The sequence below is a fragment of the Mastigoproctus giganteus genome, chromosome 9, assembly GCF_048544385.1.
Source record: "Mastigoproctus giganteus isolate SK-2022 chromosome 9, ASM4854438v1, whole genome shotgun sequence".
NCBI classification, from domain to species: domain Eukaryota; kingdom Metazoa; phylum Arthropoda; class Arachnida; order Uropygi; family Thelyphonidae; genus Mastigoproctus; species Mastigoproctus giganteus.
This window is the reverse complement of record NC_143583.1, coordinates 148,699,526-148,723,203: the sequence shown is the minus strand read 5'-3', so window position 1 is coordinate 148,723,203 and position 23,678 is coordinate 148,699,526. Positions and strand designations below refer to the sequence as shown.

Here is a 23,678-nt window from a genome sequence, read left to right as displayed (position 1 = left end):
TCCTAAAATGAGGCCTCCAGACCTGTACACAGTATTCAAGGTGTGGCCTGACCATTGCCTTATACAAAGTGATAATCACCTCCTTTTCCCTACTAGCATAATTCCTGTATATCATTGACAATAACCCCAAGACCTGCTTTGGAAGCCTGTCTGCACTGCTCAGAAAACTACATATCTGACTGCACAGTTACTCTCAGGTCTTTTTCATTTCTACCATCCTAAGTGTAGTACCACACAGTTGGTAGGTTACTCTGGGGTTACATCTACCCATATGCAGTACTTTTCATTTGTCAATGTTAAACCTCAGTTATGGAGCAGAGTCCTTTTTGATAAATACAATTGGCAACATCCCTTTATTGATCTCTAATTATGGGAAGTAATTTTGTGCCCAGAATTTCCTTGTGCACCTCAGCATTTACTGAATCTTTTACAAATTCAAAACGGCCAACTCTTCTGTTTGTATAGCCACATATCATCATATACATCCACATATCATTTGTGATGAACAATGTTTCATTGTCGAAGCAATACAGTCAGGTTGAAATTCTTCTCTTCTTCGTCTACCAGTCTACTAGCCTTCCAAACTATGCAAGTTGAATTTTGATTCATCAGAGGAAATAACACATTTCCACTGTTCCTTTGACCAATAGTATGTACTCTTTTGTCCAATTTTGATGCTATGCTTTTATTTTTTGCATCAACAGTGGCTTTTTTTCCTTGGGCAACATGCTACTAATCCCAATGAGAAAAGGCATCTATGTACTGTAGCAGTACTTGCCTTTACTCCTCTATCCTCTTCCCATGCTGCTTTGAGATCTGTCGATGAGGATCTTCTGTTTCGGATGCACAGACAGACTAGAAATCTCTCCTTCACTGCAGAAGATATTTGTGAACATTCACTTTCTTATTGTTATACTGCCAGATTTTGGTAATTTTTATAACAAACTTGTCACTGTTCATTGATTACAGTCAATCCTTATAGCTATTTCGTGCATAGAATGTCCCTCTACATCCAACGCAGCAGCAACAACAACAACACTTTTCATATGCAGTGTTAATTCTGTAAACCATTGCAATAACACAGAATACTAGGCTTGGCATATTTATAACATATATATATTGCCAAATTTCACAGAAATTTGGTGAATTTTGCATGTGATGCAATCCTTTTGAATACCGCTATATAGGTATGTACTCTTCAAGCGACACCATATTCATGAGTCTTATATAAGAACACATGTGAAGCCTGTACAGCCTATCTAAAGTGAACAGTACTGCATTAGAATTACATTTAATACAGGAATTATTTTTTCCATAAAATTTGTGTGGAACAAAGAAATAATACTTAATGGATTTCTTTTTTTTCTGATTTTAATTAAATTTGGAATGGCTTGACAAATTTTTCAAAGCCCAAATATAAAATTTCATTAAAATCCATCCACCGGGAGTCCTTTTGTTACTTGCAGACAAAGATGTGGTGAAGACAATAGGCACATATGCATATATATATATATATATATATAAAGAATCCAAATATTCCAGAGTTAAATTGTAAAATATATATAAAAAATTATTAAGTGTTACAAATATATAAAATATTAGGTTAAATAACAAAATAAGCCTTACATGGGAACCCATTTTGCAAGAGTCTTTGTCGAGGGCTAAACCCCTACAAAATAAAATTCCATGTTAGACTGAGCCATCGGTTTCTGTTATCATCTGCCTGTATACCAAATCCAATATCCATAATAATGGATATTGGATTTTCAAATGATGAATAACTTATATAATTTGGACATATATATATATATATATATATACACACACACACACACACACTCAGTGATCACTGAATTATTATCACCCATCCATTATGGACTATGCTACATAGCTCACAGTATAAAAGCCGAACAGCTTCTACATAAGGACCATGGTAATTTGCATCCAGTAGTGCAAGTCAAAGTGATAAAGTAGCAGTTGTGGGATGTAGTAAAGAATATCATGGAATTTCAAAAGGACATGATTTTGGGAGCTTGTACCAATTGTGTAGTATGACACTTAGGGTGGTAGAAAATGAAAAAGACCTGCTAGTGATTATGCAGTGAGATATGAAGTATCTTGAGACAGGCTGCCAGAGCAGATCATGGGGTATTGTCAATGATATGCAGGAATTTTGCTATCAGGGAGAAGGAGGTGAATATTCCTTTGTATAAGGCAATGGTCAGGCCATACCTTGAGTACTGTGTTCAGGTCTGGAGGCCTCATTTAAGAAGGATATGGAGTGCTCGAGTGTGTACAGAGAAGGGCAACAAGATTGGGGGGGAGACGAAGGGGTCCTCTTACCAAGAAAGGCTTAAGTTCTGCAAATTGCAGCAGCTGGAGACTAGTCACCTGCGAGGTGATCTGATTGAAGTGTATAAAGCCTTGAATGTTTGAGCATGCTGAATTCTGATGAAATTCTTCCACTTGCTCAAATTATGAACCTGACGGGGGCATAAGTTCAAAAAGACAGTTGTCGAATGGATATGCAAAAATTTGCCTTTAGCCAGCAGGTAGTTATTTGCTGGAACAAACTTCCATATGTTGTTGTGGAAGTTGATAGCTTAAATAAATCCAAGGAGGAACTGGACAAACTTTGAGGGAATGGTTGTGTGGATTTTTTTTTTTTTTTTGGCTGATGCTACATATGCTTGTTTTCTTGCATCACATGCCTCTACTACTACAAAAAGTGGCATGTATTTTCAATTACTCACGGATCAATGTGGTCGAACTGTCACCTCCTGCTGACAGAACTGTAAAGGATTAGGTAAGTTGGATGTTCATGGTAAGTGAAGGGTGCAGTGTGCTGTATGGGCTGAACAGCATGTGACTTTGCATATGACAATTGATTTTGCAATACAATATGGGAAATGCAAGAACAATATCCCAAATGATGATGTGCTGCACATTCAGATATATGGTGTTTCACAGCAGACACCCAAGAGATACCCTCTCCTCACCCCTGATCATCATTGACTGTGAATGCTGCAGTGTCAACAAAATGCTAGTTTGACACTGAAGTGTGCTGGTCAAATGATCCAAATACCTGGTGCAGTGACACCGTTGTGTGTGTGTGTGTGGCATAAGCAACACAAGTCCATAGAACCATTGTGCATGGTGCCCACTGTCCAAGCAGGTGGCAGTGGTTGCTTAACATGGGGCATGTTTTGCTGGAAAGAACTGGGAGCCCTGGTGTGCATGGACCAATGTTTCACTGACGAGGTCTACTGGCACTTCTTAGGGAGACCATATGCATCCTGCCAAGTTGCATTTTTTCTTGGAAGGAAATGGAATGTTCCAAGTCAATGTGGGCCTGCACTGTGCACAAGTGGTTCGAGCAACAAACAGTGAAGATATCACCCATCTTGATTGGCCTCCAAATTCACCTGACCTCAATTCAGTTTGAACACCTGTGGGCTGTTTTGGAATGGAAAGTGATTGACATGCAACCATCATCTATTCTGATACCGTGGAAAGTTTTGCAGCATGGCTGCAGATCCTTACAGAGGACTTGAGATGTCTAGTGGAGCCATTGCCTAGGTGAAGAGCGGCTATTATCCATGCGAATGGTGGTAGGTAGGTGGTCATAATTTGGTGATCATTCTGTATACGTATAATGAAATGTGCTAGAAAACTATATTCATTGATACATAACATATATTATAACATAATGTATCTTATAGGATCAAAAGTTTTACTTTGAGAAAGGATCCATTCTTACATAAATTAGAATTAAGAATAAGTTTTAGTGAATAGGGTCTACCTTTGCATCAAAAGATTCAATTGTAATTAAGAATCATATCTGCTTCTTCTTCCTTCTTTTATTGCGCTGACATTACACAATAGCTGTTGTTCTCAATATACTTGGATCTTAGAAAGGCTTTTGATACTGTTGCACATGGAAGACTGCTACACAAATTGGAGCAGTGTGACATTGGAGGCAAATTGCTGCTATGGATAAAGGGGTGGTTGAGGGGGAGAAGACAGAGAGTGGTAATCAATGGACACTGCTCATCGTGGACTGATGTTATTAGTGGAGTCCCTCAGGGCTCAGTGTTGGGTCCATTATTGTTTTCTGTATTTATAAATGATATTGATGATGGTATATCGGGCTTAATGTCCAAGTTTGCAGACGATACAAAGGTTGGCAGGGTTGTCAAGGACACTACTGACACTATGCTGCTGCAACAGGATCTGGAAAGGTTGAGCAGATGGGCTGAGAGGTGGCAAATGAAGTTTAACATTGACAAATGTAAAGTACTACACATGGGAAACAGCAACCCCAGAGCAACGTATCAACTCTGTGGTACTACACTGACAGTGGTAGAGAATGAAAGGGACTTGGGGGTGGTTGTGCAGGCAGATATGAAGTTCTCTGAGCAGTGCAGACGGGCTGCAAGAGTAGCTCATGGAGTATTGTCAATGATATACAGGAATTTTTCCAGAGGGATAAGGAGGTAATTATTCCATTGTATAAGGCGATGGTCAGGCCACACCTAGAGTACTGCATACAGGTCTGGAGGCCTCATTTCAAGAAGGATGTAGAGCTGCTGGAACGAGTACAGAGAAGGGCAACAAGATTAGTGAATGGAATAAAGGGGTGCTCTTACGAAGAAAGGCTTAAGTTTTGCAAATTACAGTGTCTGGAGACTAGGCACCAGCGAGGTGATCTGATAGAGGTGTATAAAGCCTTGAATGGTTTAAGCATGCTCAATGCTGATGGGATTCTTCCTCTAGCTCAGAAAAATCACCTGAGAGGGCATAAATTCAAATTGAGGAAAGACAGATGTAGGATAGACGTGCGGAAATTTGCCTTTAGCCAGCGGGTGGTTGGTTGGTGGAACAGACTTCCATCCCTTGTGGTGGAGGTTGATAGCCTAAATAAGTTTAAGGCTCAGCTGGACAGGTATTTTGAACAAACAGAGGGGTGAAGTGGGTGTTTTTTTTTTTTTTTTTTTGGCTGATGCTGCATAAGCTTGCTTTCTTGCATCAAAACCCCTCTGCTAATGCTAATACTAAAACAGGTATTATTCATTTCAGTTCTCTTTAACTCTGATTGCCTTTTTTTTTTTTTTTTTTACCTTCAGCATTTGTCCTCTTTATCTTTACACTCAAAATTTAATTTCTATTTTGTTTTCCTCCACTACCTCTGTTTGTTTTCCTTCAGTATTTTATGTTATCTTTGCTTCAGCATTTATATGACGTTGTTGGCACCGTTTTATGGAATGCAGAAGTACTGGTGTCCCTCAACTGGAAATGAGAGAACTGACTGATATAACAGCTTGAGGATCTTCTTGAATTGGTGTTCCAATATGATGATTCCTTCCATACTTCCACAAGGTCACCACTGTCATGCTGATTGATAAGCTTTTTTTGCTATCCCTGAGGTTTTTTTGGACTTATCCTTTGCTTTCAGGATATTTGTGATTTGGAAGTCTATGATGCATTTGATTTCCAACTGATGTACCTTTGCTTGCACTTGAATAACTGTGTAACGACAAGTGAGCTTGTATTAAACATTTGTAAGAGTAAAAATTTGAAAGGCTTCCTTTACTATGAGACAAATACACTGAATGTGCCTCAAACTAAGTTATTTAATTTATAATAATCTATTATTACAAAACCTGTACATTAAATATATTATTTCTTTCATGTTTGCACGAAAAGTAGGAAGATAATCCCCAGAACACTGAATTTTCCATTTGGAATGTCACTGCCATAACATCTCCTTATTTGCTCGCATGCTTGTTTTTTTGAATGTATTCTATATAAGTATAACATTCAGACTAATATATAATGATCATTAATTAGTGCATATAATAAGCTATAATTTATTTTCAGGTTATTCCACTAAATGCACCATTATCAATGTCCCAAGGAGCTGCTGCACCGCCGCCTCCACCTCCTCCACCACCTCCACCTCAGCAACCTAAAGATGACATCCAGCTTACTGTATTACAGCAACAAATGTTACATCAGCAGTTCCTTCAGCAACAGTTATTACTCAGGTGGGTGCTTGTTAAATATAGTGCTGTCCTTTCAAGAATGCTGAAAACTGATACCATATTGCTCTGTATTGTAGTCCTGAGGCAGTGAACTACTATATAGAAAGAGTGTACAATCTTCTGATCGAGTGGCAAAGTAGCATCACATTATAAGCCGTAAAGTTAAAAAATAATAATAATAAAAATTGTGTGTGTGTGTGTGTGTGTGTGTTTGATTGATAAGGTCAGTTGATACAGTTTCAAACAACTGTACAATATTTTGCAAAAAATCTTATTATAACATTTTAAAAACTGACATAAATGAAAGTAGTACTTATAGCATAAACAAAATTAATTCAATATTACTGTTAAAAAAACTCATAGCATTACATAAAAAATTAAAAACCAAAATCAAACACTACTATCCTTATCTTTACTGCATGACTACATTTCAAAGTATCCAACTGACTTTAGATTTATCACCAGTGGTAAGGACAGTAATTGCTATGGCCTTAGAAACATTTTTTTTTAAAGTGAGCACTTTCATTTTCATATCATCATACCAGCCACTTGGACCATCAATAACATTCATTTGTATTGCTACATAATGCTGGGCTTCGTGGTGTTCTGCAGGATGATCTGCTAGATTTCTTTTCTTTGGTCAGATTACTGTTTCAAAACTTCTGATGTCAGTGAAATTATTTTTGTAGGGATGGAATCCTTTATTTCGCACTCCACCTTAAAATTCATCCTTTATCTAAACCTTGGTTTTCCAATAAATGTGCCAAGGCTGTTCAAGAGAAGAATGTTAAATATTGTAATTTGCTTGTTTCCAAACCTTCAGGTTCATTTTCTGCCTACACCAAAGCATGCAACAACTGTAAAGCAATTATTAATCAGTCCAAACCAGATTTTGAACAGGCTAAGAGTAGAGAACTTGCTTTTTGCCCTAATGGTAGCCGAGCATTCTGGTCACTTGTCAAAGCTATTGGCCACAACTTTTGCCCATCTCTCCTCCCACCTCTGTCAAAACCAGATGGTTCTGTTAACACTTCAGCCAAGGATAAAGCTGACCTGCTAGCATCCCATTTTCCTTCCAACTCATTATTTAATGACCTTGGTAAAATACTTCCCACCATTCACAACACGCTCCATTCAATGCCTCCTGTGGTCTTCTGTCAAAAGGATGTCAGAAGGATTTTGACAAATCTTGATGCTAAGAAGACTCCAGATCCTGAGAGTATTTCTCCACTAGTTCTCAAAACCGGTGCTACTGAATTTACTCCCATTCTGTATCACCTTTTTTCACTTTCTTATTCCAAAGTTGTTTTTCCTTCTCCTTTGAAATGTGCTCATATCCAGCCAGTTCCTATAAAGGGTGACAAATCCCTTTGCAATTACTTCTACTTTTTCTAAAGTCTTAAACTGTCTAGAAACCATAGTTTTGCTAGTACATTGCATTCCAGTTTGAGGAACCTTACCCTGCTCAAACAGTTCAACTTCTCCAATATCCACCATCACTTCCTTAAATGCTGATCTTCAGGTAATTCTCCAGTGAGGCAAAGATAACTTAGTTGATTTCAATGCTTCTAAAACTCAGTCCTGTCTTATATCTCACAAAAAGGATTCTTCTGCTCCTATGCTTATCTTCAGGGACACCCCAATTTCTAGGCAATCATATTATCTTTATTGGGAATTACCCTGTCTTCTAATCTCTCTGCGCATAAGCACATCACAAATATTGTTTCCTCTGCATCTAAAAAAACTGAGTTTTCTCTTTCGCTCTTGGTGTTACTTTCTTTCAAACAGTTGTTCATTCTGTAAAAATTGCAGATCATGGAATATTGCTCCCACATTTGGGGCGGTGCCCCCAAAACCTCTCTCAGGCTTCTAGATTCCATTCAGAAGAGGGCAGTTAGGTTAATTAATGACTCATCTCTAACAGAGTTTCTCCACTCGCTGTCTCATAGACGTACTGTTTCTGCATAGACTACTGTTTCTGCTGCATGCTTTTTCTACAGATACTTCCGTGGACACTGTTCTTTTGAATTGGCTTCACACTAATTAATTACCACTCTCTCTCTCTTTCAGTGCAGTCTGAACATGTACCACAATCAGTCAACATCCTTTTACTGTCTAACTTCAAACTCACAGAACCAATGTTTCTTCTTCTTCCTCATTTATTCATTCAGCTTCTAATTTCTGAAGTCTAATGTCAACAAATATCTTATTTCATCTTCTCAACCTTCAACCCATGCTCGGTACTAACTACAATAGGTTCTAATACTTCTCGTGTTTTGGGTTTTCATAAAAAAAAAAAAAAAAAAAAAAGAAAAAAAAATTAATCCATTTATTCAGATGCCACTGCAAAACAGGAGAAAACACAACGTCTGAAAATCTTGACCGAAAGGTGGCAGACTCGATAGAACTCTTCTACAAAAAGCAGAACAACATTCTGATTCTTCCCAACTCCTATTTAATTCAGCAAGCTAACTCTTAAGTGCATTATTTCTACTCTGCAATATTTGTCTTATATTGACTAGGCATCGATCTCTTGACTCCAAGCTGCACTACTTCAGCCACTCTACAACTGAACTCTGTCTTTGTGGAGTAGTATTAGTAGCAGAGGCATGTGATGCAAGAGAGCAAACTTATGTAGCATCAGCTAAAAAAAAACAAAACAAAGCCCATTTCACACATTCATTCCCCCTAAAAGTTTGTCCAGTTCTTCTTTGGATTTATTAAAGCTATTATCTAATATGACAGATGAAAGTTTGTTCCAGCAATCAACTACCCCCTGGCTGAAGTCAAATTTCTGCACACCTATTCGACAACTGTCTTTCCTCAATTTGAATTTATGCCTCTTCAGGTTTGTAATCTGAGCAAGAGGAAGAATTCCATTAAAATTGAGCTTACTCAACCCATTCAAGGCCTTGTATATCTCAGTAAGATCACCTCGCAGGTGCCTAGTTTCCAGACACTGCAATTTGCAGAACTTAGCCTTTCTTGGTAAGAGTACCCCTTTGTTCCCCTTACCAATCTTGTAGCCCTTCTCTGTACTCACTCAAGCAACCCTACATCCTTCCTAAAATGAGGCCTCCAGACCTGTACGAAGTACTCAAATTAATACTTAAATAAATGCTCAAGACATAATAGATTGAGTTTAAAATACATTATAAAATATAGGTGGAAATACACCATAATGAATTCATAATGAAAAACTACATAAGTAGTGTAAAGGCATTGATTTAATTGTATCTCATATTGTGACTGCTTTCACAACAAGTTATCGTGTATTGCACTACCTCGAATAAGTAATGCTTCACTAATAGAGAAGACTATTGTTAATTATTTTCAGTGGGCACCACCTAGGTGGCACCATTTCAAGGCTTGTTGGACTATCTTCGGTTTACTCTGGTGTTGCAATTATGCCAATCCAGTTGTGAAATTATTTCCACAATATGAGTGACGCCAAAAAGGTGTGCAAGGTAGTACTTAAATAAAATATAAATGCTCAAGGCATGATAGATTGGGTTTAAAATGCACTATAAAATATAGGTATAAATACACCATAGCGAAGTCATTGAAAAACTACATAAGTAGTGTAAACACATTGATTTAATTGTATTTCATATTGTGACCACCTACACAACGAGTTACCATATATTACACTACCTCGAATAAGTAATGCTTTACTAATAGAGAAGACTTACTTATTCTCAGTGACACCCCCCCCCCCCCACACACACACAGATGTCACAGTTTCAAGACTTGTTGGCCTATTCATTTTTACCCTTTTAAGTGTTCTAAATGATCTTTCTCAAGAGCAATTAGTTATCATCAAGGTAAGAAAAATTCGTAATGTAGTTTCAACATTTGGAAAAATGGATTGTATTTTGTCTTGAATTATTAAATTGTAAAAATTTTGATAATTAAACTAATATGTTTTAGAATGATTTTTCATTATATATAGATGAAAATGTTTTATGTCTTCATGTAAGTTATCATCTGTGTCTTCAGGGTAATTATTTACTGAAAATTTTTTCATTTTCTTTGATTTCTCTGTCTGTCTAGTCAAAATTAAATAAAAATGAAAATATTTGAGAAATATTCTTATACACTTCAGCTCTTCTTTGTAAATTACTTTCTAAAGAATTCATGAAAGATTTTATCCTAAATTTATCTCTTGTAGAAAGATCATCAATATCAGATGCGTTGCCATCATTAATCTGTAATTTTCTAGATCTTATTCTTTTCTTTGCTGTCTTACAATAATCTACATTATCTGGTAATTTTTCTTTTGCATTTTGTTCAAATTCATTAAAACTAATTCTTGTTTCTTTTATGAAATCTGATAAATATGCATACAGTTTTGAACATGTACTTAATGATGTTTGAGAGTCTTGTAATATTTTGCTGGTATTGTGGAATTGTTCCAATATATAATTCAAGCATTAAAAATAACTAAATGCACAAGGCATAATACGTTAAGAATAAGAGTTTAATATTGGTGTAGATACACCATTTGAAATTAAAAAAATTCAAATTTTTTTAATTTTTTCGTAATAGAGGCTTTTCTTTTGGTTTCCCCAAATTTGTATTCATCATCCTGAAAAGCATCAATAATAGTTATTCATAATTGCTCTTGTAGCTTTAATATGTGCTTCCCATCTAGTGTCAGAAAGCCGTTTTGGATCCCAAACCTGATTTTAAAATAGACCATCGTTTTTTCGAAGCAGAGAAAAATATATAGGTTTGTTGCAAAATTGCAAAAAAATTTACTGCATCTATGCAATAATCAACTGCAGCATGGCCGACCAAATTTAACGAATGTTTTGCCCAGGGAATATACAGTCGGTCCTCGTATAACACATGTTTACATTACACGAATTCGATCATACACGATTTATAAATAGGGGAACGTTATCTTATATAACACGAACCGAATTCGCTTATGCACGATTCGCCTTTGTGTTTACAAGAAATGGCAGTCGAACGCGGAATCACCCCAACTGAACGCAACACGATAGGAATGAAGAAGATTCTGAAAATGTATTTATGTGTTTTATATCAGTGAAGGGGAAACACATTTCACATAACACACAAATAACGTAAAAACCCACACAATTCCAGCTATCGATAATTTGCAATTGCAATTAGATCGAGTTTACGACCAGTTTATAACAGATTCCACTAGCAGAAACGCAACTGGAAATTGTTTTATGGTAGTAATCCCCAGAAATGTGCTTTAGTAAAATGTGAGGTGTTAATAGTGTATCTCGGCCTTTACGGTGTTGTTTATTCAGTTGCTACACGCGCACAACTTTGTTTATGTGTATCAAGCGTGCCTCCTCGTTTTGTAATTGTGTTTTAAAAATGAGTAAAATACTTAAAAGGTGTGAAAAGGAAGCGTCCTGGAGAAGACGCTGCAGATTCAGAGAGAAAAAAAAAGAAGCAATATCGATAAACAGAGGCGGACTGAGTCAAAAATTCTTACACGGGAAAATTTATAGTGGCCTCATACTACGGTTTATGGCCAAAATCACACCGGCCTTCGGCCCACCGGGATTTCCCGGATAAGGCTTATGGCCAGACTGCCTCTGTCGATAGAGAAAAAATATGAAATTGTGAAACACTTTGAGCGAAATGAAAGACCATGTGATATTGCACGTGCTACAGACCTAAATGAGGCAACGCCGAGAATTACAAAGAATGCAGAGAAAATAAAAACAACTTTCATAGCGGGAACAACTCAAAGTGTAATTAAAATCCATTAGATTAAGACACAAAAATTGGAAGAGATGGAATGGCTGTCTTTTCTGTTTTTCGATTTTCTATCTGTTTGGATAGAAAATCAAACAAAAAACAAGTTTGCTTACAATAGAAGCAAAAGCATTAGCAATATTTTATTACGTAATAGTCGTAATAAAATACGTAAGCATTTTATTACGACTTACGTATTATAATTTATACTTACGTATTATAAAATAAATATTTTTTATTATTTATTATATAATAATAAAAAATATTATTTTTTATTATTATATACTATCTAATTAATTTTCAAACTCTTATTGACTATTTCATTCACTTCCTGTCTCTCCAGTAGTATACAATCGATACACACAATTATGGGAGATTTTTTGAATGGCTTGGTACAAAATTACATTAAATCTACACTAAGGTACTCGGCCCAAAGTTACCATATTTCTTTCCTAAAATATTGCCTTCAAAACAACATCGTTCCGAAGTTTGCCAGGGTGAATTTAAATCAAAAAATTTCAGGCATAAAACAACTATCACTGGCGACATCACGTAATATTGTTAAGCTTGCCTTAAAATCTCGATATTCGGATAAACAAAAATACCTTTCCCAGGTTAGGAAGCTTCGCGATAAATTAAAAAATTATCTACATCCGAACGATTGGTCTGTATTGAAGACCTCCATAGATTTGCGACGGGAAGCACAAGCATCAGAAATAAAAAACAGACACGTTAATAAGTTGCAAGCATTATCGAATAGTTCAAGACACGTTCATGCGAATTCTAACACATTGTCGCGAGCTTGCGACCAAGTTCACATGAGTTGGGTGACATCCCCCCCCCCCCACAGACACATAAAACACTAACACAGAATATGTCGGCTAGTTCACGAACACCCCCTCACCCAGTATCCAACGAACCGACATATCAACAGGTTACAAATCTTTCCTCGTGTACACTATCGCAGGACCAGATTTCACTTTTATCCAAAGGATTAAATTATAATTTACCACCTCGAAAGCTGCCAAAAAAACAATGCGTAATTGATATTGAATTTGGACTTCGTAGTGTTCCACAAAAAGATGTATTTATTCAACAAGTTAACCAAGTAGTGAATAACATAAAAGAAACGCGACTTCCTAAATTGAATACACATGACAGTTCAGCTTTACGAGAACTTCGAGAAAATAAGGACATTATTATACAGAGGGCAGATAAAGGAGATACAGTGGTAATACTAGATAAAATGATTATATTAATAAGTTAGATTCAGTTGTGTCTGATACCTCCACTTATTGTGAAGTGGACCCGGCACTGTTTACCAATTTGGTAAATCAATACAATAAAACGTTAACCACATATCGTAAAAACGACTACATTACTATGGTTCAGTTGAAGGAATTGAAGTCCAGAACATACAATATTCCTGCACTTTTTGGTCAGGTAAAATTACACAAGCCTGGATTTCCGATTCGACCTATTGTTTCCTACAGGAACTCGGCATTTTCAGCCTTAGCCACACATGTATATAATATTATAAAACCTTTTAGACAGGTTATGCAATTTGGGATTAAGAATTACGATACATTATTTAATAATCTTAAAGACTGTAGACTCGGCGACAATGACAATTTATTCTCATTAGATGTTACCTCATTATATACGAATGTAAACGTTGAATACACATTAGATATTATTTGGGATATGTTAAATAAAAACTCGACACCGATTAACTATACGAAGCTGCCCATTAAGGAAATTTTTCACTTAATTAAACTATTAGTTGAGGCTAACTACATCACCTTTCGAGACAAGGTGTACAAACAAATTTTTGGATTACCAATGGGTTTGAGCCTGAGTGGCTTAATGTCAGAGATCTATCTCTCAACGATTGAGCAGATACATTTGACACCTTTTCATCCCCGTATCACATACTATGGGAGGTATTTAGACAATGTTCTAGTTATTACTGATAGTAGTACTGTCCAAGACATTTTACATTCGTTTAATAATATTCATTCTAGACTCAAATTTACATTGGAAAGGGAAGATACGGATACTAAGTCATTAAACTTTCTAAATTTCACGCTTACCCGTGACTCGAACAAAATACAATTTAGCATCTATCGAAAACCCACAAACACCGGTATGCTTCTACATTATAATAGCTACCACCCGTTCACCTACAAAAGATCGATTATCTTTAATCAATTTCTAAATGCCTATAAATATTCAACGACGGATTCTGCTTTGGACTCAGAAATACAAATATTAACTAGCAGATTCTTGAACAGGGGTTATCCCATTAACACAATAAATCGAATTAGGGTACAAGCTAAGGATAGGATAAAAAATACTACACCAATCAACAATAGTAATATCAAAAAATACTTTATTTCTGTCTCATATGTTGAACAGTGGCACAAACAGCTTAACAGATTCTTTAAAGATACCGAATTTAAAATTATAGCTAGGCCTATACGGACGTTACACACTATACTGAACAATCGCTCGGTTCTTTCCGCGTTCGCAACACAAATTAATGATCTAGTATACAACATTTCTTGCGGTGATTGCGACTCGTCTTACCAGGGTTTGACGCGGTTTTCTCTTAATATTCGTGTAAATCAACACGAAGCCTCAGTTCTTGCTTCTCGTTCAGCAGCGTCAGAATTAGCCTTTCATGCCATTAACGAAAAACATACTTTTTTATTTAACGAGGCCAAAATACTTAACGTTCAACGTAATTATATGCGACTATTAATTGCAGAAACCGTTGAAATTAAATTACACGAGAATTCTGTTAATGTTCGGCGGCCATATTTGATCTCCGATGCGTGGACCTTTACGCGCATGCGCGAAGACATATAATCACTATTTAAGGTGCAGGTTTAGCCTGATTCGGTAATTTTCATTCCTGTGATCACGACAGTCGGTCAAAAAGCATTGTCAGCTTCAGGAAGGAAAATCGTTTTGAATAATTTCGTTAGATTCTTTTAATTGCGTTAATTTGAATTTTAATTGTTTTGAATTGATTTTGAATTGTGTTAAATTGATTATTTAATTATTTATATTTTACTTTAATTATTTAATTATTTATATTTTACTTTAATGTACCGGTAAGTTGTCGATTTTTTCGTTTTTTCCGTTTTAATTTCTGGAGGGTATCATACGGAAGTGTTCCACGTACTATATTGAGGTAAACTCCTCTTATTAATTTACTAATATTATTATCAACGTAGAACATATTGAGTATTACAGCTCTGATTCATACTATATAATATTATTATAATATAATATTAAAATGACGTAATAAAAAATATTATTTTTTATTACGTATTTTAATCGTTATAAAATACGTAAGTATTTTTTAACGATTAAAATTACCCGATTATTTATTGTGTTTGGTAATGTTTTGGTTCCAAATGTGTGTTCAATCTTGGGTGGTCGGCACCTAGCCCCACTTTTCCCATAGGGCCTGTTGTTTATATTGCACGATTTTGCATTGCACGAGGGTTTCTAGGAACACAACTATCGTGCTATACGAGGACAGACTGTATGTGGAATATATATGTGGCATATTTATATTTTTACAAAAATGTTTTGCTGCATACCTTTATATTTCCCGGATTCGTTGGCCACGTTATCATAGGACTGACCCCTACACTTGCTAAAATCAATGTTACATTCATTTATAATTTAATCAACTATCAAATTTGCTAAATTTTCTTCGAATGGTTTCTATTGGAATTGTTAAAAATTGTTCAATGGGATGACCATCATGAGGACATACATATCTTACAATAACAGTTAATTGATCAATGTGTGACAGATCAAGTATAGAATCAACAGACAAACTAAAATAAGCAACTTCTTTTAAATCATCAAAAATAGATTTTCTTTCTTTTTCAGTCATTAAATCAATAATTTCATCTCATGTTGCTTTAGATAAATATGATGGCTTTCCAGACCCAAAATTCCCATAATGACCAATATGATCAGCGAGAAAAGGATCAAATTGAGCAATTAGTTCTAATAATCCAAGAAAATTTCCATTTCGAGACGAGTTAAATTTCTCATCATCACCTCGAAATGACAATCCTCATTCTGCCAAAGTAGATACAAATGCAACAATACGTTGAAGTGCCTGCCTCCAATATTTTTGTTCATTTTTATAATTTGTTTATCTAATTTTGAATCTAAAGAGGATCCACCTTTTCTTGATAAATGTGAGCAAAGCTGCTCTATAATCAGTTGAATTCTCGTGGTGTTTAATTAAAATGGGTTTTCACCAATCCTTAAAGCCATCATTGGCTGAACTGCAAGTTGAATTTGAAAAATGCTTGTAATTTTCACATTAGTTTTTGTGGAGTGAAAGAGTCCTTGGGAGCAATACCTTATTTGATTTTTAAATATCTGTTTTGATTTTTCAAATGAATCCTTCCAGTGTTGACGGTCAACAGAATGAGAATGCAAAATGAGATATCCTTAGTTAAAGTACTCTACAGACCTCATCATTGTATTTTGTATCGATGTTTTGCCGATTCTTTTCTGTATCGTAGTCTAAAATATCAGGATCAGATGTAATTGCCTTTAAAATACCTATAGGAATAGTTTCTGTTTTATAGTCTGCAATATCAGGATTGGATGTAATGGCACTATAAATATCTGGAGGAATAGTTGGTATTGATATGTCAGGTCGATCCTCAAAGTTGACACTTTAAAATAAGTGTCAACTTTGGATAAACTGATAAATGAGCCTGTAATAACTTATTTTTTCTCTTTTGATACCCACTTGCAAAACTTTATTCATTTTTAATTCTAAGCAAAATTTATTTCAGATAAGTAAAAAAAGTCTATCTTCGCCTTCTTCCCACGTTTATATGGGGTCAGCATTTCCGTCTTTAATTCTTTTCCTCCTTCCTCCATCCTCTCTCTTTTAAATCCTCTGCCACCTTGTCCTTCCATCTCAGCTTAGGTCTCCCCCTCTTCCTCTTCCCTATCACCTCCAACTTTTCGCACCTCTTCCCTACATACTCCTCACTTCTTCGTTCCACATGTCCAAGCTACCTCAACCTAGATTCCTGCATTTTTTTACTCAGAGGCCCCCACCTTAACCGTACCTCTGATGTAGTCGTTTCTTATCCTGTCCTTCCTCGTCACACCACACATCCATTTTAGCATCCTCATCTCCGCCACTTCCATCTTTTTCTCCTGGGCCCTTGTCTCTTGCTTTGGCTATTCTCATCAATTGCCTATCTCCATCTTTTCTTTCCAGTTCCCCATAGGCCTCGTCCACTGCTCTTGCCTTTGCTATTGTCACAGCCCTTTTTGCCTCCTTATTTGCTAATTTATATGCTGCTTTATCTTCCTGGCTACCTGTTGAATCCCATCTTTTCTTCTTCTCCTTCTTTTGTTTTATCACCGCTTGCACTTCCTCATTCCACCACCAGGCCTCCTTTCCCTCCGGCACACCCTTTCTGATGTTTTTCCCAACAACTCTTCTCTAACTTTCCTTATGATACAACTATTTAACTTCCACCACTCTTGCACGTCTTCCGGTAACTTTATTCCTTTTAGCACCTTTTCCCTAAACTCCTTCTTCAAACCCTCCTCTTTCAATCTCCACCATTTTATCCTTTTTTACCTGTCTTGAATATTTCCTACTTTTGTCCACTGCAACCTTCCAATCGACCACGAACAATCTATGTTGTGCCGACACGCTTTCTCCGTTTATCACCTTGCTGTTCCTCATTTCCTTTAGATGCCTCCTAGCACATGATATAGTCAATCTGACTTGTACTTTCCCCACTCTTGTATGTTATCAGCTGGCTTTCTTTCTTTTCAAAGTAGGTGTTAACTATCGCCAGGTCGAATGCCACTGCATGTTCTACTATCCTTTCCCCTTCTCTATTTCCTTCCCCAAATCTCCACCTTCCATACACTCTTCCTTCCCCACTCTGGCTTCTTCCTAAATGTCCATTTAAATCAACCTCTCCTTCTCAGGTATTGCCATGACCACTTGATCCACGTTTCCATCCAAAAACTGTCCTTTTCTTCTTCCCCGCATCCTACTTGCGGGGCATACGCACATACTATTGTCGTCAATTGTCCACCCACTTCCAGTTTGATGCTCATAATCGTATCACTCCTGTTAACCTCGCACACTCCATCTTTTAACTCCTTATCAACTACAATACCTACTCCATTTCTTCCTCTCTCTCATCCGGGGGGGGGGGGGGGTTCCATTGCCTTCCACCTCCTCTTGTCCGATTTTCCTACAGAAGGCTCTCTGATTTTCATCGAATATACATGTTGTCTGTTTTCCTCTGGGCACTCTCCCTGAAATGGCATAGTCTCTTGCCGAGTGCCAGGAGTTTCTGCTTGAAGGTGTCAAGGTATTCTTTGATCCTCTGATTATATGCCGATGAGCCAAAGCATTATGACCACCTACCTAATATGATGTTGGTCTTCCCCATGCAGCCAGAACAGCTCATACCCGGCAAGGCATGGATGCTACAAGATTTCTAAATATGTCTTGTGGTATCTGGTACCAACACATAACCAGCAGATCCTTTTACTCTTGTAAGGTCTCTGGTTGAGATGCCGCAGATCGGAGTTGCTGTTCCAACACAAACCACAGATGCTCGATGGGATTAATGCCTGGGGAAATTTGGAGGCCACAACAATAACTGGAAGTCTTCCTCATGTTCTGCGAACCAGTCTAGAACAATCCGGGTGGTGTGGCATGGCGCATTATCCTGCTGAAAGTTGGCACCGCCAGATGGGAAGACCATTACCATGAAAGGATGTACCTGATCAACAATGATGTTTAGGTAGGTGGTATATGTCAGAGTGCTAGGCACATGGATGACTGGACCCAGGGTATCCCAGCAGAACATTGCCCAAAACATGACGCTGCTTCCACTGGCTTGTTTTTGTCCCACTGTGCATCCAGGCCCCATCATTTCCTCAGGTAAACAATGCATATGTACCCGGCCGTCCACATGGTGCAACAGGAAATGTGATTCATCAGACCAGACGACCTTCTTCCAATCACTGAAGGTCCAGTTTCGATGCTTGCATGTCCATTGTAGGCACTGTTGCTGGTGAAACGTGGTTAGCATGGGCAATTGGAGCAGCACAAACACCTCGCTGGCGGTGTGTGTGGGTTACCCTCCTCGGACCAATTTTGGTAGGTATTAACCACAGCTGACTGTGAGCACTCCACCAGCTGTGCCGTTTCGGATATGCCCTGACCCTGTCATCTGGCCATTACAATTTGGCCTTTGTCAAACTCCTTAAGTCTGCTGCCTTTCCCATCTGAAGAACAAGAGTAACACCGATTAACAGGTGTTTTTTATACCGTGTCCTGACCCGCGCACGTGCCATAGTTCACCTGCAGTTGCTTCGATTTGCATTATGGCTTGCTGGTCATAATGTTTTGGCTCATCAGTGTAAATATCATGTTTTTGCTGTGAACGTTTTCTTTCTTGAGGATGGCCTTCACTTTTCTGATCAGTTCCTTACTTATGTTAACCAGTTGGTACTGGGTCAGTTGGCATGTCTTCAGTCTTTTTCTCATTTATCTTCTGCTGTAGCTTTCTTTCCCAGGCCGTTCTAATAAAATTGTTATATTTGCATTGTGTGTTATTTCTGTTCTCTGGTTTCCCTGCCACTTCATCCTAGTGGCTGCTACAGCACCACAGTAAATGGCCATGCAGATGGTTTCTAGTGTTACTTTGTTGTTGTTAAGATAATGTGGTATTATTCGCATATTGAGTTTTCTGTGTATACAGTGCGGATCTTTGTGGAGTCCATTCCTTTGAATTCTGCTAAGGCTTTCTTGCACTTTTTTCTATTCTGGATATCACAGTCTTGTTTGTTTCCACTTCAGCTATTCCAGGCTGTATTTCTTGTACTTGCTGTTCCTCCTCCTCCTCCAGTTCTGGTTCTGATATGTCCCTGTTCATTGTTGTTTGTAGTTGTTGCTCACATCCTGCTTGATATTTTCCAAGATTGCAGTATCTATCAGATTCTTCTTGATGAAGATTCATCTCTGGTCTGCTCTTCGCTGTTCAGTGACCTGAACAGTCAAGAACCGTTCAAACCACTTGGTGTGTAGTTTTGTCCTGTACATTGTCATATCTGTCTCTAGCTTTCCAACTGCATAGTATGCTTGCATGATGATCATACTCATTTCAATGCACCACTTTATGCTTTGGCATCTTCCTTCATGGGTGGTCTTGCTCTTCAGTTGTATGGGAGACAATGGCATTCGCTCCATAGTCATCCATAGGAGACAGACTTTTTGAGTCAACTCCTCAGCCGAAGGCCTGAACACAGCCACTTTATGCCGCACCAAACACATATCCGGCATGTTCAATATTTCTACTTCTCACTTTCATCCAGCTATGGAGAGGACCTGTTTTAGCTTTGGCTTTTGCGTTGAGTGGTGGGTGGTTCTTAAGGTAGCGACAGCAGATGGTGCCACTCCCTGCCTCAGCCATGACTTCGACCTTGGGGAGGGAGGGTAGGTCTGGCCAAACAACTTTTGCAATTTCCAAATCCCATCAAGCTGCTCCTCAATGGACTTGATTTCTCCAAATTGATAACCCTCTGTTTGGCCTCTGTGGTGTACTTGCCCCTATGTATGTCTGTATGATCTTATATGTATGTATGACTAGATGAACCTGTGTGCATGCAAGATGTTTGGATGAGAATGAATATGTGATTACGTGTGTGTGTGTGTGTGTGCGTGCGTGTGCGTGTGTGTGTGCACGTGCATGGTTGTGTTAGAGTGCTTTTATACAGGAGAGTATAAATAAATGCCATGCATCATCTTAAAATACTGTTCTCTTTGTTTACCCTCTAATAATATTGTGCTTGAAGCTGTCTGAATGTGTGTATGCTTAGTTTGAGTAGATATGTGTGATTGTGAGGAGAGAGAACATTGGGCAAGTATGTGTGTGAATTTTGTGTGTGTGGGGGCTCCTGTATGGATTGGAGTCCCCTTAGCTGTATATGTGTTTGCTGAGAGAGAGAGACCTTAACCTGCAAAAAAAAAAAAAAAAAAAGAACAAAGCATGTGTGTGTCCCCCCCCCCCATTTTTTTTTTAAGAATGCATGTAAACCCTTGAATATATGTTTTAAAAATCCACTGCAGGATAAGATGTATATCTGTAGTGTGGCCAGTTTGACTGTGTGTAAACTATGAAATGCCAACTGATTGCTTGTGGGCTGTCTCAAAAAAATCCATTTGATATTCAGGATGGTGGTGTGGCCTGTCTGTACTTTAGTGAGGGTGAATATTGGTCAAAAGGATAAATATTTGTTGTTTTGTCCCTCTGTTGTGCGTGCGCTTGTGCAAAAATAAAACTGTGCTTTGTGATGTTGTGAAACAGCTGTGTGATAGATGAATACATGTATGTTGTGTATTTGTGGGAAGCCGACCCCCACAACTTGGGACTGCAATTTCAGGACATCCCTGCAGCCCTTACTGCCCTTTCTCAGCAAGCTGGTGCTGTAGCCCGCTGAGAAAGGATGGGATGCTGGCTACAGCTGGTCTGGGCAATGTGGACTGTAAAAACCATGATGAAGGTGATCGAAAATCCTACATAGGGCACCCTAGTCCTATGACTTTAACCCCTCCACAAAAATTTGCTAGGTGGACCTACCACCCTAAATGCCTTTTACTATTCTTGTCAACCCCCCCCCCAGAAAATGGATTGCCTTCACAGAGAAGCTTCCTCTATCCTCCACTTTTGTATTCCACAGGGAAGCTGCCTCTATTCCTTACTTTTGTATTTTCTGGTGGAAAGCCTTCCTAACATCACATCCACCTTCTTTTCCCTTGCTCAATTTGTCATCCTTGTGCTTGCTTCCAATAATTTTTTTAAAAATTTTTTTATGGGCCACTACTGGCAAGCCTACTTGAGAGCCAGGGTTCGGCCCACTTTCCCACAATGCTGGACAGGAAACGTCGAGACCATGGTTCCCAGCAGCTTAGAGGCTGGATGAACAACATGCCAACACTATACTATGTAAATCATGCAATAACTTACACTCATCTGACTTTTACAAAATTTGTATTGTATCTCAAAAGTAATAAATATAGAGTTGGGAGAGATCCCAAGCACTGCTTTACCTGTAATGCTATACACTATGTCTCTGATATCACCACAGTATCTGCATTTGATGACTTGACCAACACTTCAAATTACTCAAATTTATTTTCTGTGCTCCTGGCATTAGTGTACATGCAAGTATACGTGCATCTGTTCTTACTTTTATCCCACTCTTTCAATTACCCTAACACAGCTCGTATTTTCTTATTCCATGATGACCCACAGCAGGGCTTAATCTCTGACACTTTGCTTTACAGGCTGCTGCATGTCCTAATAGAAGCAGGGTGAGAATCACTTTCACCTCTACCTGCAGTTCTAGTTAATGTATTAGTCCCCCCCCCCAAACTATCAGTTTTGCAGCCCATCTAGCACTGCCTCAATAGTATCAGTGAATATTCTTGCACCCCTTCTATTTAAGTGTTTCCCATCCCTATAAAAACAGTCTCTCCTGTTAACAAGCACAGACCACACTGAGAAAAAAATTCTATCCCATGAGTCTTGCACATTCTCTCCAGGACTGAATTCATTGACAAGGCTCTCAACATCTACTCCCACCTATCGTGTGTAGGCAGCTTGCAGACACTCAATTTTAATCCTAATTTGCAACCTTTTCTCAATTTTGCCCTATCTGTGCTAATTAAATCCTCATCTCCTATTCTTAATGTCATTAGCCCATGTATACAATAGTATCAGCTTTTGTGCCCTTAAAAGATGATATATGCTCTAATAAGTCATCTACTTTTAACCCTGGAAAACATACCCTGATTGTATTCCACCTATCCATTTTGCACAACATATTTCCTGTTTCCCTGACTCACTGACAATTACTACCTCCTTTGGGCCTAGTTACACAATACTATAATCACCAATACAAAATATCTAAGAATATTAATGTCATACGTTATGCACTATGTGCAAGTTATTAAAGCATTAGAAGAGGCATATGAAGCAAGAAAGCGAGTTTTCAGCATCAGCCAAAAAAAAAATATATATATATATATCCTTTCCATTTCACCTATCAACTCCAAGAGTTTGTCCACTTCTTCCCTGAATTTATTTAAGCTGTCAACTTCCACAGTGACAAATGGAAGTTTGCTCCCACATTCAACTACCCACTGGCTAATGGCAAATTTCTGCACATCTATTCAACAACTGTGTCTTTCCTCAATTTGAATTTATGCCCCTTCAGGTTTGTAATCTGAGCAAGCAGAAGAATCCCATCAGAATTCAGTGTGTTCAACCCATTCAAGGCCTTATACACCTCAATCAGATCACCTTGCAGGTGCCTAGTCTCCAGATGCTGCAATTTGCAGAACTTAAGCCTTTCTTCATGAGAGTATCCCCTTTGTTCACCTCACCTCACCAGTCATGTTGCCCTTCTCTGCACCTGCTCCAGCAACTCGACATACTTCCTAAAATGAGGCCTCCAGACTTGTACACAGCACTCAAGGTTTGGCCTGAATATTGCCTTATACAAGGGGATAATCACCTCCTCATTCCTGTATATCATTGACAAGACCCCATGACCTGCTCTGGCAAACCATCTGCACTGCTCAGAAAACTTTATCTGACTGTGCAATTATCCCTTGCTCTTTATCATTCTCCACTACCCTGAGTGTAGTAGTAGTAGTAGTAGTAGTGCAGTACCACACAGTTAGTACATTTCTCTGGGGTTACTGCTACCCATATGCAGTACTTTGCATTTGTCAATGTTAAACTTCAGTTGCTACTTCTCAGCACATCTGCCCAACTTTTCTAGATCCTC

At 38.0% G+C, this 23,678-nt stretch overlaps 1 protein-coding gene across 9 annotated transcripts in view; it reads left to right on the top strand.

Moving 5' to 3' along the window:
• Positions 1–23,678, top strand: part of Gyf (GIGYF family protein Gyf) — a 915,224-nt gene that overhangs the window by 453,870 nt on the left and 437,676 nt on the right. For all 9 annotated transcript variants that reach the window (XM_090381591.1, XM_090381590.1, XM_090381592.1 and 6 more), the window contains one exon: positions 5,881–6,047. In XM_090381591.1, coding sequence (XP_090237717.1) covers positions 5,881–6,047 — 167 coding nt within the window. The remainder of the gene's footprint in view (positions 1–5,880; positions 6,048–23,678) is intronic.